This window comes from Labeo rohita, chromosome 11, assembly GCF_022985175.1.
Source record: "Labeo rohita strain BAU-BD-2019 chromosome 11, IGBB_LRoh.1.0, whole genome shotgun sequence".
Classification (NCBI taxonomy): Eukaryota; Metazoa; Chordata; class Actinopteri; order Cypriniformes; family Cyprinidae; genus Labeo; species Labeo rohita.
In genome coordinates this window covers 19,720,390-19,739,970 of record NC_066879.1, presented here as the reverse complement: position 1 = coordinate 19,739,970, position 19,581 = coordinate 19,720,390, and the positions used below count along the sequence as shown (strand labels likewise).

At 32.2% G+C, this 19,581-nt stretch overlaps 1 protein-coding gene across 1 annotated transcript in view; it reads left to right on the top strand.

Annotated features, from left to right (window-relative positions):
• The window catches only part of thsd7bb (thrombospondin, type I, domain containing 7Bb), a 77,720-nt gene that overhangs the window by 28,423 nt on the left and 29,716 nt on the right, over positions 1–19,581 (top strand). Inside the window, 5 exon segments of the mRNA XM_051122845.1 lie at positions 4,808–5,648; positions 9,984–10,232; positions 11,038–11,198; positions 13,785–13,940; positions 14,370–14,570. Of these exon segments, the coding sequence (XP_050978802.1) occupies positions 4,808–5,648; positions 9,984–10,232; positions 11,038–11,198; positions 13,785–13,940; positions 14,370–14,570 (1,608 nt within the window).

Sequence of the window (19,581 nt, the reverse complement as noted above, 5' to 3'; positions counted from 1 at the left end):
CGCTGTATTATGCAAAACAATACACAATTGTTGTCTAAATTAATGGCTAAAACGCATAAAAAGTTTTCCGGTTTTAGTTGAAAATGGTGAAAATGGCCCTATGATTTCTGCAATGCAGAAAATGTGGACGGAATCACTTCATGTGCATTTTATCACTTCTTTTGAGTGTTACTTTATGCGCATTTTACCATTTCTTTCTTTCTTTTTTTCTTTCTTTCTTTCTATCTTGCCAAATATATTACTTAATGTAATGATACTACTACTAATAAAAGTATTATTAGGACATTGTTTTTTTTAAGGAATGTGTATCAGTATAAAATATTTAACAGAATTTTTGTTTACCAGAAAAATGTAAATACATAACACAGTATTTCTAGATGGGAAAAAAATAATAATAATTTTAAAAACCATTCAAATTGAATCCAGAAAATGAATGGAAAACATATAACTAAGTAAAAATAAAACTGAATTTGAGAAAAAAAATTCATAGTTACATAATTTATTTTTTGTTTATTTTGAGAAAAACTATTGTCATATCATATACTACTAATAAAATTAATATTAAAACATTGTTTTTTTTTTTAAAGAATATTTACCAGACTAAAATATTTCTAATTGTTTCAGGATAAATAAATAAATGATTTTTTTTTTTTTATATCAATTAATTACAGATGCTTTTGATTATTACAATTTAATAAAACCATTAAAATGGAATCCAGAAAAGTAATGTAAAACACAGAATTTGGTCAAAATAAAACTGTAAAATAAAATGTATTTTTTGTTAAACGTTTATCGCTTTATCGTAAACATTTTACCGTTTTTTGTTTGTTTGTTTGTTTGAAAAACAATTGTCATATTATATACAAACAGAAACTTAAAGGTCTTCACAGGAACCCGTCAAAATAAAAGTTCAGTATAACTTGAAAAAACTGTGACAGAAATATTTTACTTAATGTAATGATAGTACTACTAATAATAAAATTATTATTAAAAGGAAAAGGAATATTTACCAGAATTTATTTACCAGAAAAATGTAAATACACAAAACAGGATTTCTAGAAGGATGGGTGGATAAATAAATAAATAAATACTTTTAAAAAATAAAATCTATTAATTAGAGATGCTTTTGATTATTAAAGTTAAATGACACCATTAAAATGGAATCCAGAAAAATAATGGAAAACACAGAATTTGGTCAAAAAATAAAACTGAATTTGAGAAAAAAAGAAAACATTTCATAGGGCCATAAAAATTAGATTTTTGTTAAACTTTTATTGTTTTATCATAAGCATTTACGGCTGAGGGGTTTTTTTTGTTTGTTTGTTTGTTTTGTTTGTTTTTTTTATTGTTGTTGTTGTTGTTGTTTTAGAAGAACTATTGTCATATCATATACACACAGAAAAATAAAGGTCTTCACAGCAATTCGTCAAAATAAAAGTTCTGTTCAACTTAAAGAAACTGTGATAGAAATATATTTCTTTAATATAGTGATGGTACTACTACTAACAAAATTACTATTAAAACATTATTTTTTTAAAGGAATGTTTACCAGAAGTAGTATTCTGAAAATTTCATTAATTAATTCATTAATACAAAATAAATTAAAAATGCTTTTGATTATTAAATTTTAATGAAACCATTAAAATGTAATCTATAAAATGTATGGAAAACACAGAATTTGGTAAAAATAAAAATAAATTTAAGAAAAAAAATCATAGGGCCATAAAATTGTTAAACTGTGTAAGTTTCTTGACTTCAGTTAATTAGACATGCTTTTTGTTTAATTTTTTTTTTTTACTTAAACCATTAAAACGAAGGAAAAAATGGAATCAAATAAACGGAAAAGACAGAATTTGAAAAAAATTAAATAAAAAAGAATTCATGAAAAACTAAAATGAGATATTTGTTATCATGATCATATTTAGAAAAAAAAAAAAAACATTATTGATAAATTCTCCACTGGTTAAAAGAATAGTTGCATGTTACCAAAAAAATCACAAGGTCTTTATATGTCCACCTTTTTTGAAAGAAATTAATACATTTTAATCAGCAAGAATGCATTAAATTGTAAAAATGACAGTAAAGATTTTTAAATAAATGCTGTTCTTTCTATTCATCAAAGATCTATTCATCATCCTGAAAAAAAAGTAGAAGCAGCAATTAAGCAAATTACATGTTTTCAACATTGGTAATATTTAAAAAAAATTCTTTAGGACCAAATCTTTATATTAAAATATATTCAAATAGAAAACAGTTATTTTATATATTTTTTTACTGCATTTTTAATCAAATAGCCTTGGTGAGCATGAGAGTTTATACATTAGTTTACATAAGTTTAAATGCATTACAAAATCAAACCATCACCAAACTTCATAATTGTAGTGTATGTAAACCAAATCGATATGTAGTCTTCTTAAGGACATGAAAAAATAAAGAGTAAACCCACTTTTCAGGGTTAAAAGCTTCACATTTTTCTTGTTTTTCCATTTTCCTCTCTAAAAATGTCAGTTCAGACAGAGAACAACACAACAACAACACCACAAAATCTCTTTCCTGGTGCTTTTTCTCTCATTGCCTCAGTTCAAAGCGATTATTCCCCCATCTAAAGTCTTTAATCAGCATGCCATCCATCAGAATCCTGATTAGCCGGGAGATCTCTGTAGGACAGGCTTCTGCGGTTAAAGTTTTACCTGAACCCCCTGCCTCCGAGTAAATTGATATTTGACTAAGGAGGATGAGCGCACGAGCAGTAATTAGCACGCTGTGAGGACCGACAGTCTAACGATCAAATATGTGTTCGGCTCTGACTGGAGGGTTTTGGCTGACCTCAGTGCTCGTAGAGTAATGATGTCAGCCCATATGGCTCAGTCACATGGTTTTTGTCTGCTCTGTTGAACATTAGATGGTGTTTGGACGATGTCAGGTCTCTTTGGTGACCTCACCAGTGGTGTGATGAGGGGAACATGGCCTTTGACATCCCTTGAGGAACAACAGCAATGATGTCAGACTTTTATTCTTTGTTTGAAGCATCTGCCACCTCTTTTTTTCTTTCTGTGCCCTTTTTTCTAATAGGAGATAATGGAAGTGGTTGTAACAAGTGGCAAGTTTTGCTGCCTTTGAATTGAAACATTTATCACCAGGTTGTCGGGTAAAATTTAACATGAATGATCACAATGGATTTTTCATGGCGGTGAGGTTGGAAACTGTTGTAAAACGTTGTAATGTAGACTTAAACTTTTGGTTTAAAAAGAAATGATTAAATAGACATTGTTCCTAAGTGCCTATAGAATTACTGCTATACTAAAGCAAACAGTATTCATTACTGCTTTTTTTAGCATTATAGGAATAGTATAGGGTATAGTTACTCAGAAATATTTTATAACATTATAAATGTCTTTACTGTCACTTTTGGTCAATTTAATGCAGCCTTACAGATTTTTATTTCAAATAAATCTTACTTACCCCAAACTTATGAATGGATATTATATTATATTATATTATATTATTATAAACAGGACAAATAAAAAGTTTGTGATCAGGAAGTATGTATTTATTTATTTATTTAATTATTTACGCATACCAGGGTTGCAGGTTTTTTTTTTTTTTTGAGGGTACAAAAATACATTATAAATATATTTACTGTCATTTTTGATCAACTTAATGTGCCCTTACTGTTTTTTTTTTTTTTCAAATGAATCGTACTGACCCCAAATTTTTAAATGGTTTTATTTTATTTTATTTTATTTTATTTTATTTTATTTTTTAAACACTACGAATCAAAAGTTAGGGTTCAGGAAGATTTTTCTATGCTTTTTTATAACAAAAATACAGCATAAATATCTTTAATGTACTGTCATTTTTAATCAATGTACTGACCCCAAATTTATAAATGGTTTATATTATATTATATTATATTATATTATATTATATTATATTATATTATATTATATTATATTATATTATATTATATTATTATTACACTACAAATCAAAAGTTTGTGTCCAGAAAGTATGTATTTATTTTATTTTATTTTATTTTATTTTATTTTATTAACACTACAGATCAAAAGTTTGGATGCAGGAAGATTTTTTATGCTTTTTCTTATAACAAAACACATCATAAATATCTTTACTGTCATTTTTGAGAAATTTAATGCACCCTTACTTTTTTTTTTTTTTTTCTTTTTTTTTCAGATAAATCTTACTGATCCCAAACTTGGTTAATATTATATTATATTATATTATATTATATTATATTATATTATATTGTATTATATTATATTATATTATATTATATTATATTATATTATATTATATTATATTATATTATATTATATTAATGTTTTACATTTTTGATCAATTTAATGATTATAGATATTTTATTTTCTAACAACTTTTGCTGTCCCCAGACTTTTAAATAGTCTTCTATTCTATTCTATTCTATTCTATTCTATTCTATTCTATTCTATTATTTTCTTTTCTATCCCAGAAGAGATGAATTCCCAGTAACCTTTTCGAACTGCTCGCAATTTCGTATTCTTAGCAGATAATATTTAAAGTTGCACAATCCAGATTTGTGTCTTTTTTCCCCCTTTCTCTTTCTCTCCAGCTCATTTCTTTTGACAGAGCTGTTCTAAAATGATTAAAGATGATTATCCTCCTTGTGTGCCTGAATCCACATGTACAGTATTTCTGTGCTAAAGTGAGATGAATAGAGACTCATCACCATGCCTGTTTTGGGCTTTAATAGTGCGTGATTACAATAGTAATATAATTCACTTGATATATCCTGTCTGTCTCTCCTCCAGGTGTATGGGGTGGATGCGAGGCCAATGATTGCGGTTCGGTCGGGCTCCAGAGTCGCTCGGTGTGGTGCGTCCATTCTGAAGGCTGGAGCACGCATCAGTCCAACTGCTTTCCATCCGATCGCCCTGCGCACCAGAGGGTGTGTGTGAAGATGTGCGAGTGGCAAAAGGATCTGTTTGAGTGGCGCTTGTCTCCTTGGGGTCCCTGCACCCCGAGTCCTCTCCTCCCAGCCAATCGATGTGTGACCGCTCAGCGTGGAGTGCAAAGCCGAGACGTGGTGTGTGTGAAGCGTACTAACGGCACCACGGTGAGCCAGCATGTGTGTGAAGCTTTTTCCGCAGTGCCCGAACGAGAACAGGCGTGTTTGTTACCCTGCCCGATCGACTGCGTCGTCTCTGCCTTCACCCGCTGGTCCACCTGCAGTCGCACCTGCGGGTCGGCCCTCCAGCAGCGCACCAGGCATGTGCTGGCAGCGCCCCTGTATGGAGGAGCAGACTGTCCCAGTCTCACCCAGACACGGCCCTGTAACCATGACAACGCCCACCCTGCCCTCTGTCCCTCTGACCAACAGGAATACAGTTACAGTTTGTGGGTGGGGCCCTGGAGCCCCTGCAGACTTAAAGGGACGGCGCCTGTCGGAAAGACGACGGTGGACTTTGGTTTCGGGCTTGATGGGAAAAAAACAGTCAAGGCTTCATATGCCATCAAACGCCACGCTGAGAGTGATCCTCACCAAAATCATTATGATGAAAGAAGCCACAGAGTGTCCTGGGAAATCACCATTGGCTATCAGACTCGGCAACTGCGCTGTACGAGGAGTGACGGGAAGAATGCCATGCTTAGGTGGGCATCTATTCAGTGAATGTACAAATTAATGGGTGAATGACTACGTTTGTGAATTCATCCATTTATCTACTAATCAAATTAATGTCCATCCATCCACACATTATTTTATTTATTTATTTTATTTTATTTATTGTAGCTTATTGTATTTAGCTTAGCTTAGTTTAGTTTTAGTTCAATTTTTATACTTTTCCATTTTCATTTTATTTTTTATTAGTTTTATTTGTTATATTTTATGTATATATTGTCTTTTTTATAAATTTTTATTGATTATTTTATTTTTATATTTGTATGTATTGTCGTATTATTTCATGCTATCATTTTTTATATACTTTTAAATTTTCATTTTATTTTTATTAGTTTTATTTGTTATATTTTATGAGTTTAACTTTATTTTCTATATTTATTTTTTATATATTGTCTTATTGTTGTTTTTTATTGTTATTAATTTTTATTTTATTTTATTTTATTTCATATTTTTTAATTTAGCTTGACTTAGTTTAGTTTTAGTTCATTTTTATACTTTTCAATTATCATTTTATTTTTATTAGTTTTATTTGTTATATTTTATGTTTTATTTTCTATATTTTATTTAGATTTTGTAATTGTTTATGTATTCTTATTTTTATTTTATTTTTAGATTTTATTTTAAATACATTTTATTTAGTATTTTATTTTTATATTATATATTGTCATTTTATCATTTTATTATTTATTATTTTAGTTTAGTTTTTTTTTAGTTTTGTTTAGGTTTTATACTTTTCATATTTTTATTTAATTTTTATTTATGTTTTTTATATTTTATATTTATTTTATTTATTTATTTTCTGTATTTTTTCTAATTTTAATAAAATTTCATTTTGTATTTTTTAATTATTTATTTTTATTTTCGATATTTTAATTATTTTATTTTTTATATTTCATTTTGGATTTTGTAATTGTTTATGCATTCTTATTTTTAGATTTAATTTTAACAAAATGGTATTTAGTATTTTATTTTTATTTTATATATTGTCATGCTTTATCATTTGATTTATATTTTACATTTATTTTATGACTTTTATTTTCTATATTTTATTAGTTTTATTCGTTCTTCATTATTTTGTTTGTGTTGAATTTTATTTTAGTTTTTATGTTTCATATTTTTTTATTTTTGTCTTATTTTTAGATTTCAACAAAATTTGATTAATTATTTGATTTTTATTTCATATATTGCCATGTTTTATCATCTTATTATTTTTATTATTATTTATTTAGATTTGTTTCTATTTTTGTTTATGTTGAATTTATTTTAGTTTTAATACTTTTTATATCTTGATTATTTTACCTTATTTTTTATATTTAACTCTTTTTTTAATTTCTCGTCTCATTTTTATTTTAATTCATTTTGATTTGATTTTACATATTTTGGCATATTTTTATATCACTTCATTAATTATTATTATTGTTATTTCTATATTTTATCTCGATTAGTTTTTTATTTGTATACATTATTTTAACCTACAACTACTTACCAGTAAAAAAAGGCCTTTAAAATTCTGATTGCAGTTTAAATTGTTGCATTATGTAAGAAAAAAGACATTGTGAAGTGATACAAGAGACATGAAACTAGAACAACCATGTAGGAAATTGGCCAATTACACAGTTTAGCATTTTTACAAAAATACAAAAAAGTCCACAGAATGCTGCAATTAGTCAAAACGAAGAAGAAAGAGTTGTGCAATAAAAGCTTTTAAAGATCTGTTGTAGAGCAGAATTCACTGTGGACAAATAGAGCTGCAATAAGGACTCATTACTGATCCGACCATGAATAAATGATACAGGCCTATTAGCGGACAGTTATGCAATAGCGTTATGCAATAAATTTACTTGTTTTATTAAATGCCTCCCCACAGTGAGAATATTAGAATCTTCTGTATTAAGCCCAGCCAGAGTGCAGATGGATTACTGTTTTACCATATGATGCTGTGTGCATCAGAGAACATGCTGATATATATGTATGCATTACTGGTTAGACAGACAAATAGCAGAATCTAAATTTTACCTTCTGTTGTGGGCGATACAGAAAAAAAAGAGAGGACTTTCACCTTTTCTTTTTTAAGCTACCGGAAATTCTCAAGCCTGCTGCTTTGTATTATTTTTTCATTAGAATTTAATGGAAATAGTACTTGTTTTTCCTAGAAAACTACAATAATAAACTCCAGAGAGAGCGCAGGACTGCCACGCGTCGTAGTGAATATGAAAAATGTAGAAACGGTTCTGAAAATATCCACATATTCGAACAGCAAAAATATAGTGAGACAAGTAGGATATATATTTTATAAGTTCTGTGCATTTATATTTATATTATAGACAAAATGTGTATAGTTCCAGATGGGAAATGGCAGAAAACTTTGTGAAGAATTGGAAAAGTTGATTTTGTTAATAAAAAAATAAATCCAGTACTTAGGATTTAAAAAACGTGCATAGAAATCTAAATTTAAATATCCCACCTGAGATTGATTTATGTGTTTTAATTCTCATTACCAAGTGAAATTTTGATAGCATTTGCACATCAAACTCATTATCCCAATGAAACGTGGTAATAACATTTAATCTAATACTTTTTTAATAGTATACTGAAGCTTATCACTTTTGTTGTCATCTTAGTTTGTGTTCCCCTATTTAACTAATCCACTAATGTTTATTCAGTGTCAGTTCAACTGTAAAACAACCACATTTCCACATCACGCAATGTTTTGTTGTCTATGCTACAGTATGCAGCAAACATCAATAGTGTTACCAACAATAAGATGCTAATGCCAGTCTTTATTTGAACCTCTCACTTATGCACTGCATAATAAATTAACGTCATTTTATGTCTTCGGATTACAAGATTTCCCTTGCGGTTTGCAAACTTTTTAGCATTTGTATTAAGCCAGGTTAAACTTCTGAATAAATTGAACACCCACGGACCACCCCATCTCTCTCTCTCTCTCTCTCTCACAGGATTTCATAGTTTGCTTTAGCTTGTTTTGTATGCCAATATATTCAGCGAGAATCAGCGGCAACGTTAAAGCCTTGGAGAGTTTGAGAGACAGCTTGAAAAATGTTCTGTTTATGTTGCTACCTTTTTTTGTCATACTAGCCAGAGGCTAAAACCATGCCAGCAGCTTCAGAACAGGCAGATGAAATCTTTTTTTTTTTTTAAGATAAGGCAATACATAAACATGAATTTCTTTAAGAGAAACCAAACAATAACTTCAAATGTAATTTTCAGAATTGCAATCTGTTGATTTTTATTGATTCTTATTTTAGTATGTATACAGGTGTGTGTAAGTGTATATATACTACCAGTCAAAAGTTTTTGAACAGTAATATTTTTAATGTTTTTTAAGGTCTGTTCTGCTCACCAAGCCTGCATTTATTTGATCCAAAGTACAGCAAAAAATTCTATTTTTTATTTGAATGTATTTTAAAATTTAATTTATTCCTGTGTTTTCAAAGCTGAATTTTTTGAGCATTGTTACTCCAGTCACGTGATCCTTCAGAAATCATTCTAATACTCTGATTTGCTATTCAAAAAGCATTTTTAAAATATTATTATTATTATTATTATGTTGAAAACAGCTGAGTAGAATTTTTTCAGGCTTCTTTGATCAATAGAAAGTTCAGAAGAACAGCATTTCTCTGAAATAGAAATCCTTTATAACATTATAAATGTATTTATCATCACTTTTGATCAATATAAAGCATCTTTGCTACATAAAAGTATTAATTTCTATCATTTCTTTCCACAAAAAAAAGAATCCTCAAAGAATCCTGAAAAAAATGTACTCAACTGTTTTAAATATTGATATAATTATAATAAAAATGTTTCTTGAACAGCAAATCAGCATACGAGAATGATTTCTGAAGGATCATGTGACACTGAAGACTGGAGTGATGATGCTGAAAATGTAGTTTTGATCACAGGAATAAATTACATTTTTAAATATATTAAAATGGAAAATGGTTAATTTAATTAGTAAAAATATTTCAGTTTTTGCTGTACTTTGGATCAAATAAATGCAGGCTTGGTTAGCAGAAGATACTTGTTTAAAAAGCATTAAAAGTCGTATTTTCAAAAACATTTGACTGGTATTTATTCAGAAAAGTTATTATATATTCAGCAATATATTAGCTGCTATCAAAGATGCATAGAGGAGAGCTCAACCAGTCGGTTAACCTAGTAAAGGGTGGCAGAGGGCCACAAAAATATCAATCATCTTTTTACAACAGTACAGTTCTTCATTTTACAACGTCATAAAAATGCAGTAAAATAGATGACACTGTAAATTTCCTTCTCACCCCCAGCCTTTGTGACCATGACAACAGCCCGGTGAACTTCCGCTCATGTGTGATGCCCAGAGACTGTAAAGTGTCTGATTGGTCGCAGTGGGGTGCGTGTTCAAAGACGTGTCGGACTTCTGACCAATCGCCAGGCTTCAGAATCAGGAGCCGCAGCCTGAAGAGAGCAGCCATTGGTGGAGGAGAGCCATGCCCCGCCCTGGAAGAAAAAGCAAACTGTAATGTTTTGGAAGACACACTGCCACTGTGCCCAAGGTGAAGAGACTGGATTGCTAGAATGTTTTAAATGGTTTAACTAAATACATTTGATTTTAAAGTCAGCATGAAACTAAAAATTTCAATTATTTAACTTAACCTAGATTAATGTCACAACATACTTCAGTTTCATTGTGACTTTAACTGATATAACTCTTTAAAGGATTATTTCACTTCCAGAATAAAAATTTCCTGATAATTTACTCACCCCATGTCATCCAAGATGTTCATGTCTTTCTTTCTTCAGTCAAAAAGAAGGTTTTCAAAGGAAAAAAATGGATTTTTCTCCATATAGTGGACTTCAATGGTGGCCAATGGGTTGAAGGTCCAAACTGCAGTTTCAATGGGTACGGGCAAAAAACTCCATCTCATTCTCCTCCTCGCTTTGTAAACACTGGCTCGGTACTTTCGCCTATATCACAGGGTCAGGTCAAGTTAGTGCAAGATGAACGTTTGTGGTTAAAAAGTCTATAAATTCAATTTTTTTTGGAAAATGACAGATCGTTTCGCTAGATGATACCCTTATTCCTCGGCTGGGATTGTGTAAAGCCTTTTGAAGCTGCATTGAAACTACAACTTGGACCTTCAACCCGTTGACTCACATTTAATTCCATTATATGGAGAAAAATTCTGAAATGTTTTTCTCAAAAATTGTATTTTCTTTTCGACTGAAGAAAGAAAGACATTAACATCTTGGATGACACAGGGGTAAGTAAATTATCAGGAAATATATATATATATATTTATTCTGGAAGTGAACTAATCCTTTAATTTTTGTATGTATTTTAATTGGCTGGAAATACAGGTATGAGTGGATGGCGACCAGTTGGAAAGCATGCCAGGTGACCCCACTTTTGAGTCAGCAGGACCATCGTTATAGCAATACCAGCATCCTGTGTGGAGGCGGGATCCAGACCCGAGAGGCGTATTGCGTCAGGATCCATGACAGCACAGTATCGTCTCATAGTAAGAACACTGTTTTGGGATTATTAACATAGAAGTATGATTGAATTAGATTTTGTACCATGGTAGTATGACAATATTATTTCAAATCATTTTATGTGAATATGATAATCATTCAGCAATTGGTGAACATTAAAATATCATTGTATTACCCAGTGGGTGGGTGTGGCAGCCCCATCAGCTAATTAATATTCATGAGCCAAGCTGACTAGATGACACATCACACATACTCTACTTTTTTTTTCATCTTTAATTCAACAAGGACACATTAAAATGACCAAAAGTAGCAGTAAATAATGTGTTACAAAAATTATATGTTTTAAATAAGTCCTGTTTTTTTTTTTTATAAAGGGTTCATCAAATGCCCATTTTCCACAAGTTGATATGATTCTTTAGGGTCTTGATGAAAAGTCTATAATATACCTTGTTTAAAATTTCTTAAAGGGGTTATCGGATGCTAAGTTCACTTTTACATGTTGTTTGAACATTAATGTGTGTTGGCAGTGTATGTACAAATCTACCCTATAATGATAAAAATCCATGCAGTGGTTTTTAATTAATCTTTAAAAATAATATCCCCTTTTTCAAATCGAGCCATTCTCAGATGCCTGCTGTTGTGGCGTCACACCAACAGATGCCGCTTCCACGATAGTTGATTGACATGACCATTTTACGTCAGATCAGCTGTAACAGTCCAACCTCCATTGTTTCAATGCCGGAGTAGGGATGTAAGTTAGACAAGAATATCTCAGATTGAGCGATTGAGGTGTTGTGTTGCTGGATGTAATAATGAATATGGTGGGGCGGGCGAGCAGAGCTCATTTGCGTTTAAAGGAACAATCCCTCAGAATGGGATGATTTTTGCAGAGCTGATTTTGACAAGGTAAAAAAGGTGTTGTTTTACACAACCATTGAGAATTTTTAATCAAAGTATATTATAGACTTTTCATTAAGACCCTAAAGAATCATATCAACTTGTGGAAAATGGGCATCTGATGACCCCTTCAATGGAAGTGTAAAACAATACTCTCTTTGCCTAGAAGCCATTCCTGTTGGACAGGGTTGCCAGGTTTTCACAACAAAAAACGCCTAATTGCTACTCAAAACTATCCCAAAAGTAGCCCAATCGTGTTTTGATGGGGGTCCCCCAGTTAAAATCACATTCCGGGGGGGTAAAATACATGTTGTTTGGTGGGGTTCCCCTTGTAAAATAAGTATTCCAGGGGCTAAATATTACATTTTTGAGGTTGCTTTAACCCGCACCAACAATGTGAAAGTAGCCCAATTTCGCAGGAAAACCGCAGACTTGGCAACACTGTTTCAGCTCCCTCAGGGCGGGTCTAAGGTAGGACGGTCATGTCAATGAACTATTGTGGGAGCGGCCTTGGTCCGTGTGACGTCACACAGACAAGAAGCTGAGAATGGCCTACTTTGAAAAAGGGGTTATTAGTTTTAGGGATTACATAAAAACCACTAGGTGGATTTTTATCATTATAGGGTGGATGTGTACACACACTGCCAACACACATTTATGTTCAAACAACATGTAAAAGTGAATTTTGCATCCGATGACCCCTTTAAATAATCACAGAACCCTGAAAAATGTGTATTCACTGCTGAATTTGTACATTCAGCACTGATAACAATAAGAGATGTTTTTTTGAGCATTAGATTAGATATTTCTGAAGGGTCATGTGACACTGATGTCTAGAGTAATGATGCTGAAAATTCAGCTTTGTCATCAAAGAGATAAATTGCATTTTTAAAAATATTAACATGGAACACTGCTATTTTAAATTGCAATAATATTTCACAATATTGCTGTTTTTACTGTATTTTTTTCTATATGAATGCAGCCTTAATAAGCAAAAATATCCAAAAATCTTAGACACCAAACTTTTTAATAATATTGATTCTAGTATGCATTAGAATAAGCTCAGTGAAAAATTAATTCAAGATGGCAAATAAAGTCTAGTAAAGCTGTTTAGACTTGTGCGTCATTCAGTACAGATAAAAAGTTTAAATCTAGGAAAATTTTACCTAGTATTTGTGGGGTTTTTTTTTTGCTTATTAGAGTATTGTGCCGTTACCTTAGCGACTTGCAGACATCACACTGTTAGTCTCACATGCGCTTAATATGAAGAGCGTAAAATTGCTGCCTATGAAGCGCGATCAAAGTCATTTATGAAATTCCATTTCAGTGAGGATGATGCCTGTTTGGCTTTGGATCAGAGCACTAATAATATGTCCATCTCACAGTACAATAAGCAAATGTGATTAACGCAAATGAGAGTCTAAACATTAACAGCATAAATATTGAGGAAAAAAGATTTTGTAGATTCCTTTCATTTCATTTAATCCTTCATAGGCTGTTGAGACTCAGGGCATAACGCCGAGGGGGAGATTTAGTTTCCTTTGCGTTTCTGTTTTTTGATTTAAATGGTAATCTGTGGCCACACAGTGAGAACGTCGGATTTGAATTACATTTATTTTTGTGCGAGCTTCTGTTAGATCTTAAAAAATGCGTCTTATACAGTTTTGAAAATATCTGTCTCTGAAACTGTCTGTCTGTTGTTTTTTCATTATTAGTCAATCGGCCTGTTGGCAGAAACTTGTGCACTGGGCCTTTACCGCCATTGGCTGAGTCTTGCTTCATTCGCTGTCAGAAACATTGTCCCCTCACGCCTTGGTCACCCTGGGGACCCTGTCTCCATGACAACTGTTTGGAACCTCAGGGGAGAAGAGGTGAGAGACGAAAACATCCCATCACACCAGATCGCACACATCCAAATCTAAATCACACACACTTAGATTCACACCCCTTGTCCTTGGTTTCTCCTCTCAGTAATGTAAATGATGTGCGAATGTAAGGGTGGGCGTATTTCTGACCCTTATGTGTGGTGCCGCCCACTCAGTGAGGCGACAAGTGACGGGACAGCTGTATTCCTCTATTTAGACTCGCTATAAACGCCTTTTTCTTTATATTCCGTTTTCTATTTCTCCTCTCTTGTTTATTAATGTGCATATACTGTAGATTTGGCTGTTGCTCTGCTTATTTTGCCAGAGTGTGGGAACAGTATCTGCTAAAATGTTGGCACTCAGTGTGTTTCTGTTTGAGTCATTGCTGATAGTTCTTTTACATTGTTATTTTGCATGCGTACACCTCATTTTCAGGTTTCAGGTTGAGAACTCGTTCTGTAATTACGGAGTCTTTGTTGGAGTCCGACAGTTGTCCTCATGTCAGCGAAGCAATGATCTGTGATGACCCTGTCTGCTTCATGTGGAGAGTGACATCACAGGGGCCCTGTGTTCCTCACAATGGATCTTGTGGCCCAGGATTCCAGGAACAGACTCTGGAGTGTTTTTCTGCCACAGGTATGCAGCTCACTTTTTCCTTTTTCTGCCCTTTTACTGCAGAAGGTGCCCTAAAATTCTGTCATCATTTTCTTACCCTCACCTGCAGCGTTGGGAGTAATGCATTACAAGTAACGTGAGTTACGTAATCAGATTACTTTTTCAAATAACTAATAAAGTAACCAGTACTTTACTATGAAATATCAAAGTTACTTATCAAAAAAGTATGAAACATCTGACAATTCTGTAATCGTTTTCTTACCCTCACCTGCAGTGCTGTGGGTAATGCATTACAAGTAACGCAAGTTACGTAATCCGATTACTTTTTCAGGTAACTTGTAAAGTAACACATTACTTTTAAATTTACTATGAAATATCTGAGTTACTTTTTTAAATAAATATGAAATATCTGAAAATTCTGTCATAATTTTCTTACCCTCACCTGCAGCGATGGGAGTAACGCATTACAAGTAATGCAAGTTACATAATCAGAATTTTTTTCAAGTAACTAATAAAGTAATACATTACTTTTAAATTTATTATAAATTATCTGAAAATTCTGTCATCGTATTCTTACCCTCACATGCAGCATTGGGGTTAACGCATTACAAGTAACGTGAGTTACGTAATCAGATTACTTTTTCAAGTAACTAGTAAAGTAGCACATTACTTTTAAATTTACCTTGAAACATCCGAGTTACATTTCCAAAAAAGTATGAAATTTCTGAAAATTCTACAATCGTTTTCTTACCCTAACCTGCAGCATTGGGGTTAACGCGTTACAAGTAACGTGAGTTACGTAATCCGATTACTTTTTCAAGTAACTATTAAAGTAACACATTACTTTTAAATTTACTATGAAATATCTCAGTTACTTTTTCAAATAAGTATGAAATGTCTGAAAATTCTGTTATCATTTCTTACTCTCACCTGCAGTGTTGGGAGTAATGCATTACAAATAACGCGAGTAACATAATCAGATTACTTTATCAAGTAACTAATAAAGTAAAGCATTCCTTTTAAATTTATTATGAAATATCTGAGTTATTTTTTCAAGTATGAAATATCTGAAAATTCTGTCAGCGTTTTCTTACCCTCACCTGCAGCATTGGGGGTAACGCATTACAAGTAACAGAAGTTACGTAATCAGATTACTTTTTCAAGTAACTAGTAAAGTAACTCATTACTTTTAAATTTACTGTGACATATCTGAGTTACTTTTTCAAATAAGTATAAAATATCTGAAAATTCTGTCATTGTTTTCTTACTCTTACCTGCAGTGTTGGGAGTAATGCATTACAAGTAACGCGTGTTACATAATCAGATTATTTTTTCAAGTAGCCAGTAAAGTAACCCATTAGTTTTAAATTTACTATGAAATATCTGTGTTACTTTTTCAAGTAAGTATGAAATATCCGTGAATTATGTCATTGTTTTCTTACCTTCACCTGCAGTGTTGGGGGTAACGCATTACAAGTAACAAAAGTTACGTAATCAGATTACTTTTTAAAGTAACTATTAAAGTAACGCATTACTTTGTAACGCATTTACTATGAAATATCTAAAAATTCTGTCATTGTTTTACCCCACCTGCAGTGTTGGGGGTAACGCAATGCAAGTAACGTGAGTTACATAATTAGATTACTTTTTTAAGTAACATTTAAAAGTAACAGATTACTTTTAAATTTACTATGAAATATCTGAGTTACTTTTTTTAAAAAAAGTATGAAATATCTGAAAATTCTGTCATCGTTTTCTTACCCGCACCTGCAACGTTGGGGGTAACACATTACAAGTAACTAGTAGTAGTTACTAGTAAAGTAATGCGTTACTTTTAAATTTACTATGAAATATCTGAGTTCTTTTTCAAAAAAAGCACGAAATATCTGAAAATTCTGTCATCACTTATTTTGTATTTCCACGTATTCACTGACATGTCTCCTGTCCCCATGTGAGAAATTGGGAGTGATGCAATATTGTAATACATTACTTTTAAAACTTTCCTCAACACTGCTCATCTGTATGACTTACCTTCTTCTGTGAAACACAGGCATTCGTAGACATTTTCGTAGACAAAATCTCCTTCGCTGGAAGAAAATCATTGAGAAAAATTCCATAAGGACAGAATTTACAGAACTATCCCTTTAATTATCTTTCTCAATCTCATCATTCTTTACCTTCATCCCTCTAATTATTTTCAACCTTCCGTTATCCCCATCCACAAACTCTTCAGCGATTAGCTATTTTTACTCGCATAAGCAAATGCTCAGCTATCTTTTAATCTCCTCATCTCTCCTCTCCTCCCGGCGGGTATGTGGCATATTTCTTATTTGTCTTCTATGCTTCTCATTGAGATCAGTTTGAGATGCAGTTTTGACGCACAAATATACAGAGACACGACTGCTAAAGAGCCTTAGGAGTCCTCTAAGGTCTTTCATTGCAATGTCACTCATCCATGTCAAGTGCCAGTATGTGTGTTGTCCATCAGCAGTAAGAATATGAGTGCTTTTAAGGGGCTTACCGCGGTATGTGAAACATGTTTGTCTGTGGCTGTGACATGGTGTAGCTGGTATTTCACATTCAACACATAAACATCTGCATTAAACCTGACAGCATCATCTTCCCAGCATGCACCTGGAATGTTCTGCAAAATGCAAAGTGAAGCTGAAATGCCAAAGCCATTAAAGTTGAAGTGCAGTTGACTTAAAGTGATAATGTATTCTTGCTGAAGATTTGAGTTGTATCACTTTACACTCACTTATAGTCACCTTATCTAACTTTCCCACAACAGCATTACATCCCAACTTTTCAATGTGAGGTTATATGCTTGTTTTTATTTTATATATTTAATTGCTTATTGGCCTTAGCAATGACCTAAGGGTATAATAGTTGTTGCAATGGCCAGACATGGTGCATAGCTTAATTTGCAGAAGTTATCCTTCCAGTTTCTGTGATCTGACTGCAAGTTCAATGTTTATGAAGTAGCATGCTATTGAATTCTGCTGTCTATCAGCAGTCCTGCAGTTCTGGCACACTATAATGCACATTTTAAGGCTCTAGGTAGATAATCACTCTGGGAAATTGCTTCTTCTAACAGTACAAATAGGTGAAAAATTCTCCTGTCTGCCACGTGAAAAGAAAATGAAATAAACCCTTATAACACAACAGGAAAGTGGTGATTGCGGGGTCATAAAAATACATATTAAGAGCTGTGCATCTTCAGACGAGACAGTCTCTTTAAAAAAAGCTCCGCTTGTGCATTTATATCTTAGGCAACGAATACAATTCAGAGAGATTGATTTTTAAGGCCTAACATCAATTGAAGAAATGTTGCCCTTCCTGCATCTCAAATGTAATGAAGAAATGAACTATTGCGGCTCAATATCTGATTCGCAGAGGAGAGTCTGTCCAGACCAGTTAGGTTTATTACTCGCCTTTTATCTTCGTTCTTTTATCTCACAAACAACCTGAAGAGCATCTACTAGTTGATTCTGTGCTTGCGTATATGTGTCCAATCTCACAAATAAAAAGATCTTCTGTGAGATTGTTTTGTATATGGGTGTTGATCTATGGATGCCTGTTTCTGCCACTGAATAAAAAACAAAAAAGGTAATTGCGACTTTTTATCTCACAATTCATACTTTTTTTGTGAATTTGCAAGTTTTCATCTCGCAATTCAGACTTATTTTCTCAGAATTGCCAGTTTATTTCTCGCAGTTCTGAATTAACCTGCAATTGCAAGTTATTGAGTCAGACTTGTAAGTAATCTCGCAATTCTGAGAATCAGTCTTCTTTTCCCCTGAAAATTCAACTTTATAACTCGCAATTAAAAGTTTATTTCACACAATTATGAAAAAAAAAGTCTGAATTGCGAGATACAAACTCACATTTCATAAAAAAAGTCAGAATTGCACGTTTATATCTCGCAATTATGACTTTATAACTCGCAACTGCGAGTTAATATCTCACATTTCAGAGAAAAAAAGTCAGAAATGCTAGTTTTTATTTCACAATTCTGGCTATTTCTCACAGTTGAGTTCATATCATAATTCTGAGAAAAAAAGTCAGAATTGTGCGATTTAAAAAAAGTCAACTGCGAGATACAAACTCACATTGCATAGAAAAAAAAGTCAGAATTGCTAGTTTTTATTTCACAATTCTGACTTTATTTCTCGCAGTTGAGTTCATGTCTCAAAATTATGAAAAAAAAGTCTGAATTGCAAGATACAAACTCACATTTCATAAAAAAAGTCAGAATTGCACGTTTATATCTCGCAATTATGACTTTATAACTCGCAACTGCGAGTTAATATCTCACATTTCAGAGAAAAAAAAGTCAGAAATGCTAGTTTTTATTTCACAATTCTGGCTATTTCTCACAGTTGAGTTCATATCATAATTCTGAGAAAAAAAGTCAGAATTGTGCGATTTAAAAAAAGTCAACTGCGAGATACAAACTCACATTGCATAGAAAAAAAAGTCAGAATTGCTAGTTTTTATTTCACAATTCTGACTTTATTTCTCGCAGTTGAGTTCATGTCTCAAAATTATGAAAAAAAAGTCTGAATTGCAAGATACAAACTCACATTTCATAAAAAAAGTCAGAATTGCACGTTTATATCTCGCAATTATGACTTTATAAAAAGTCAGAAACTGCGAGTTAATATCTCACATTTCAGAGAAAAAAAGTCAGAAATGCTAGTTTTTATTTCACAATTCTGGCTATTTCTCACAGTTGAGTTCATATCATAATTCTGAGAAAAAAAGTCAGAATTGTGCGATTTAAAAAAGTCAACTGCGAGATACAAACTCACATTGCATAGAAAAAAAAGTCAGAATTGCTAGTTTTTATTTCACAATTCTGACTTTATTTCTCGCAGTTGAGTTCATATCTCACAATTATGAAAAAAAAGTCTGAATTGCGAGATACAAACTCACATTTCATAAAAAAAGTCAGAATTGCACGTTTATATCTCGCAATTATGACTTTATAACTCGCAACTGTGAGTTAATATCTCACATTTCAGAGAAA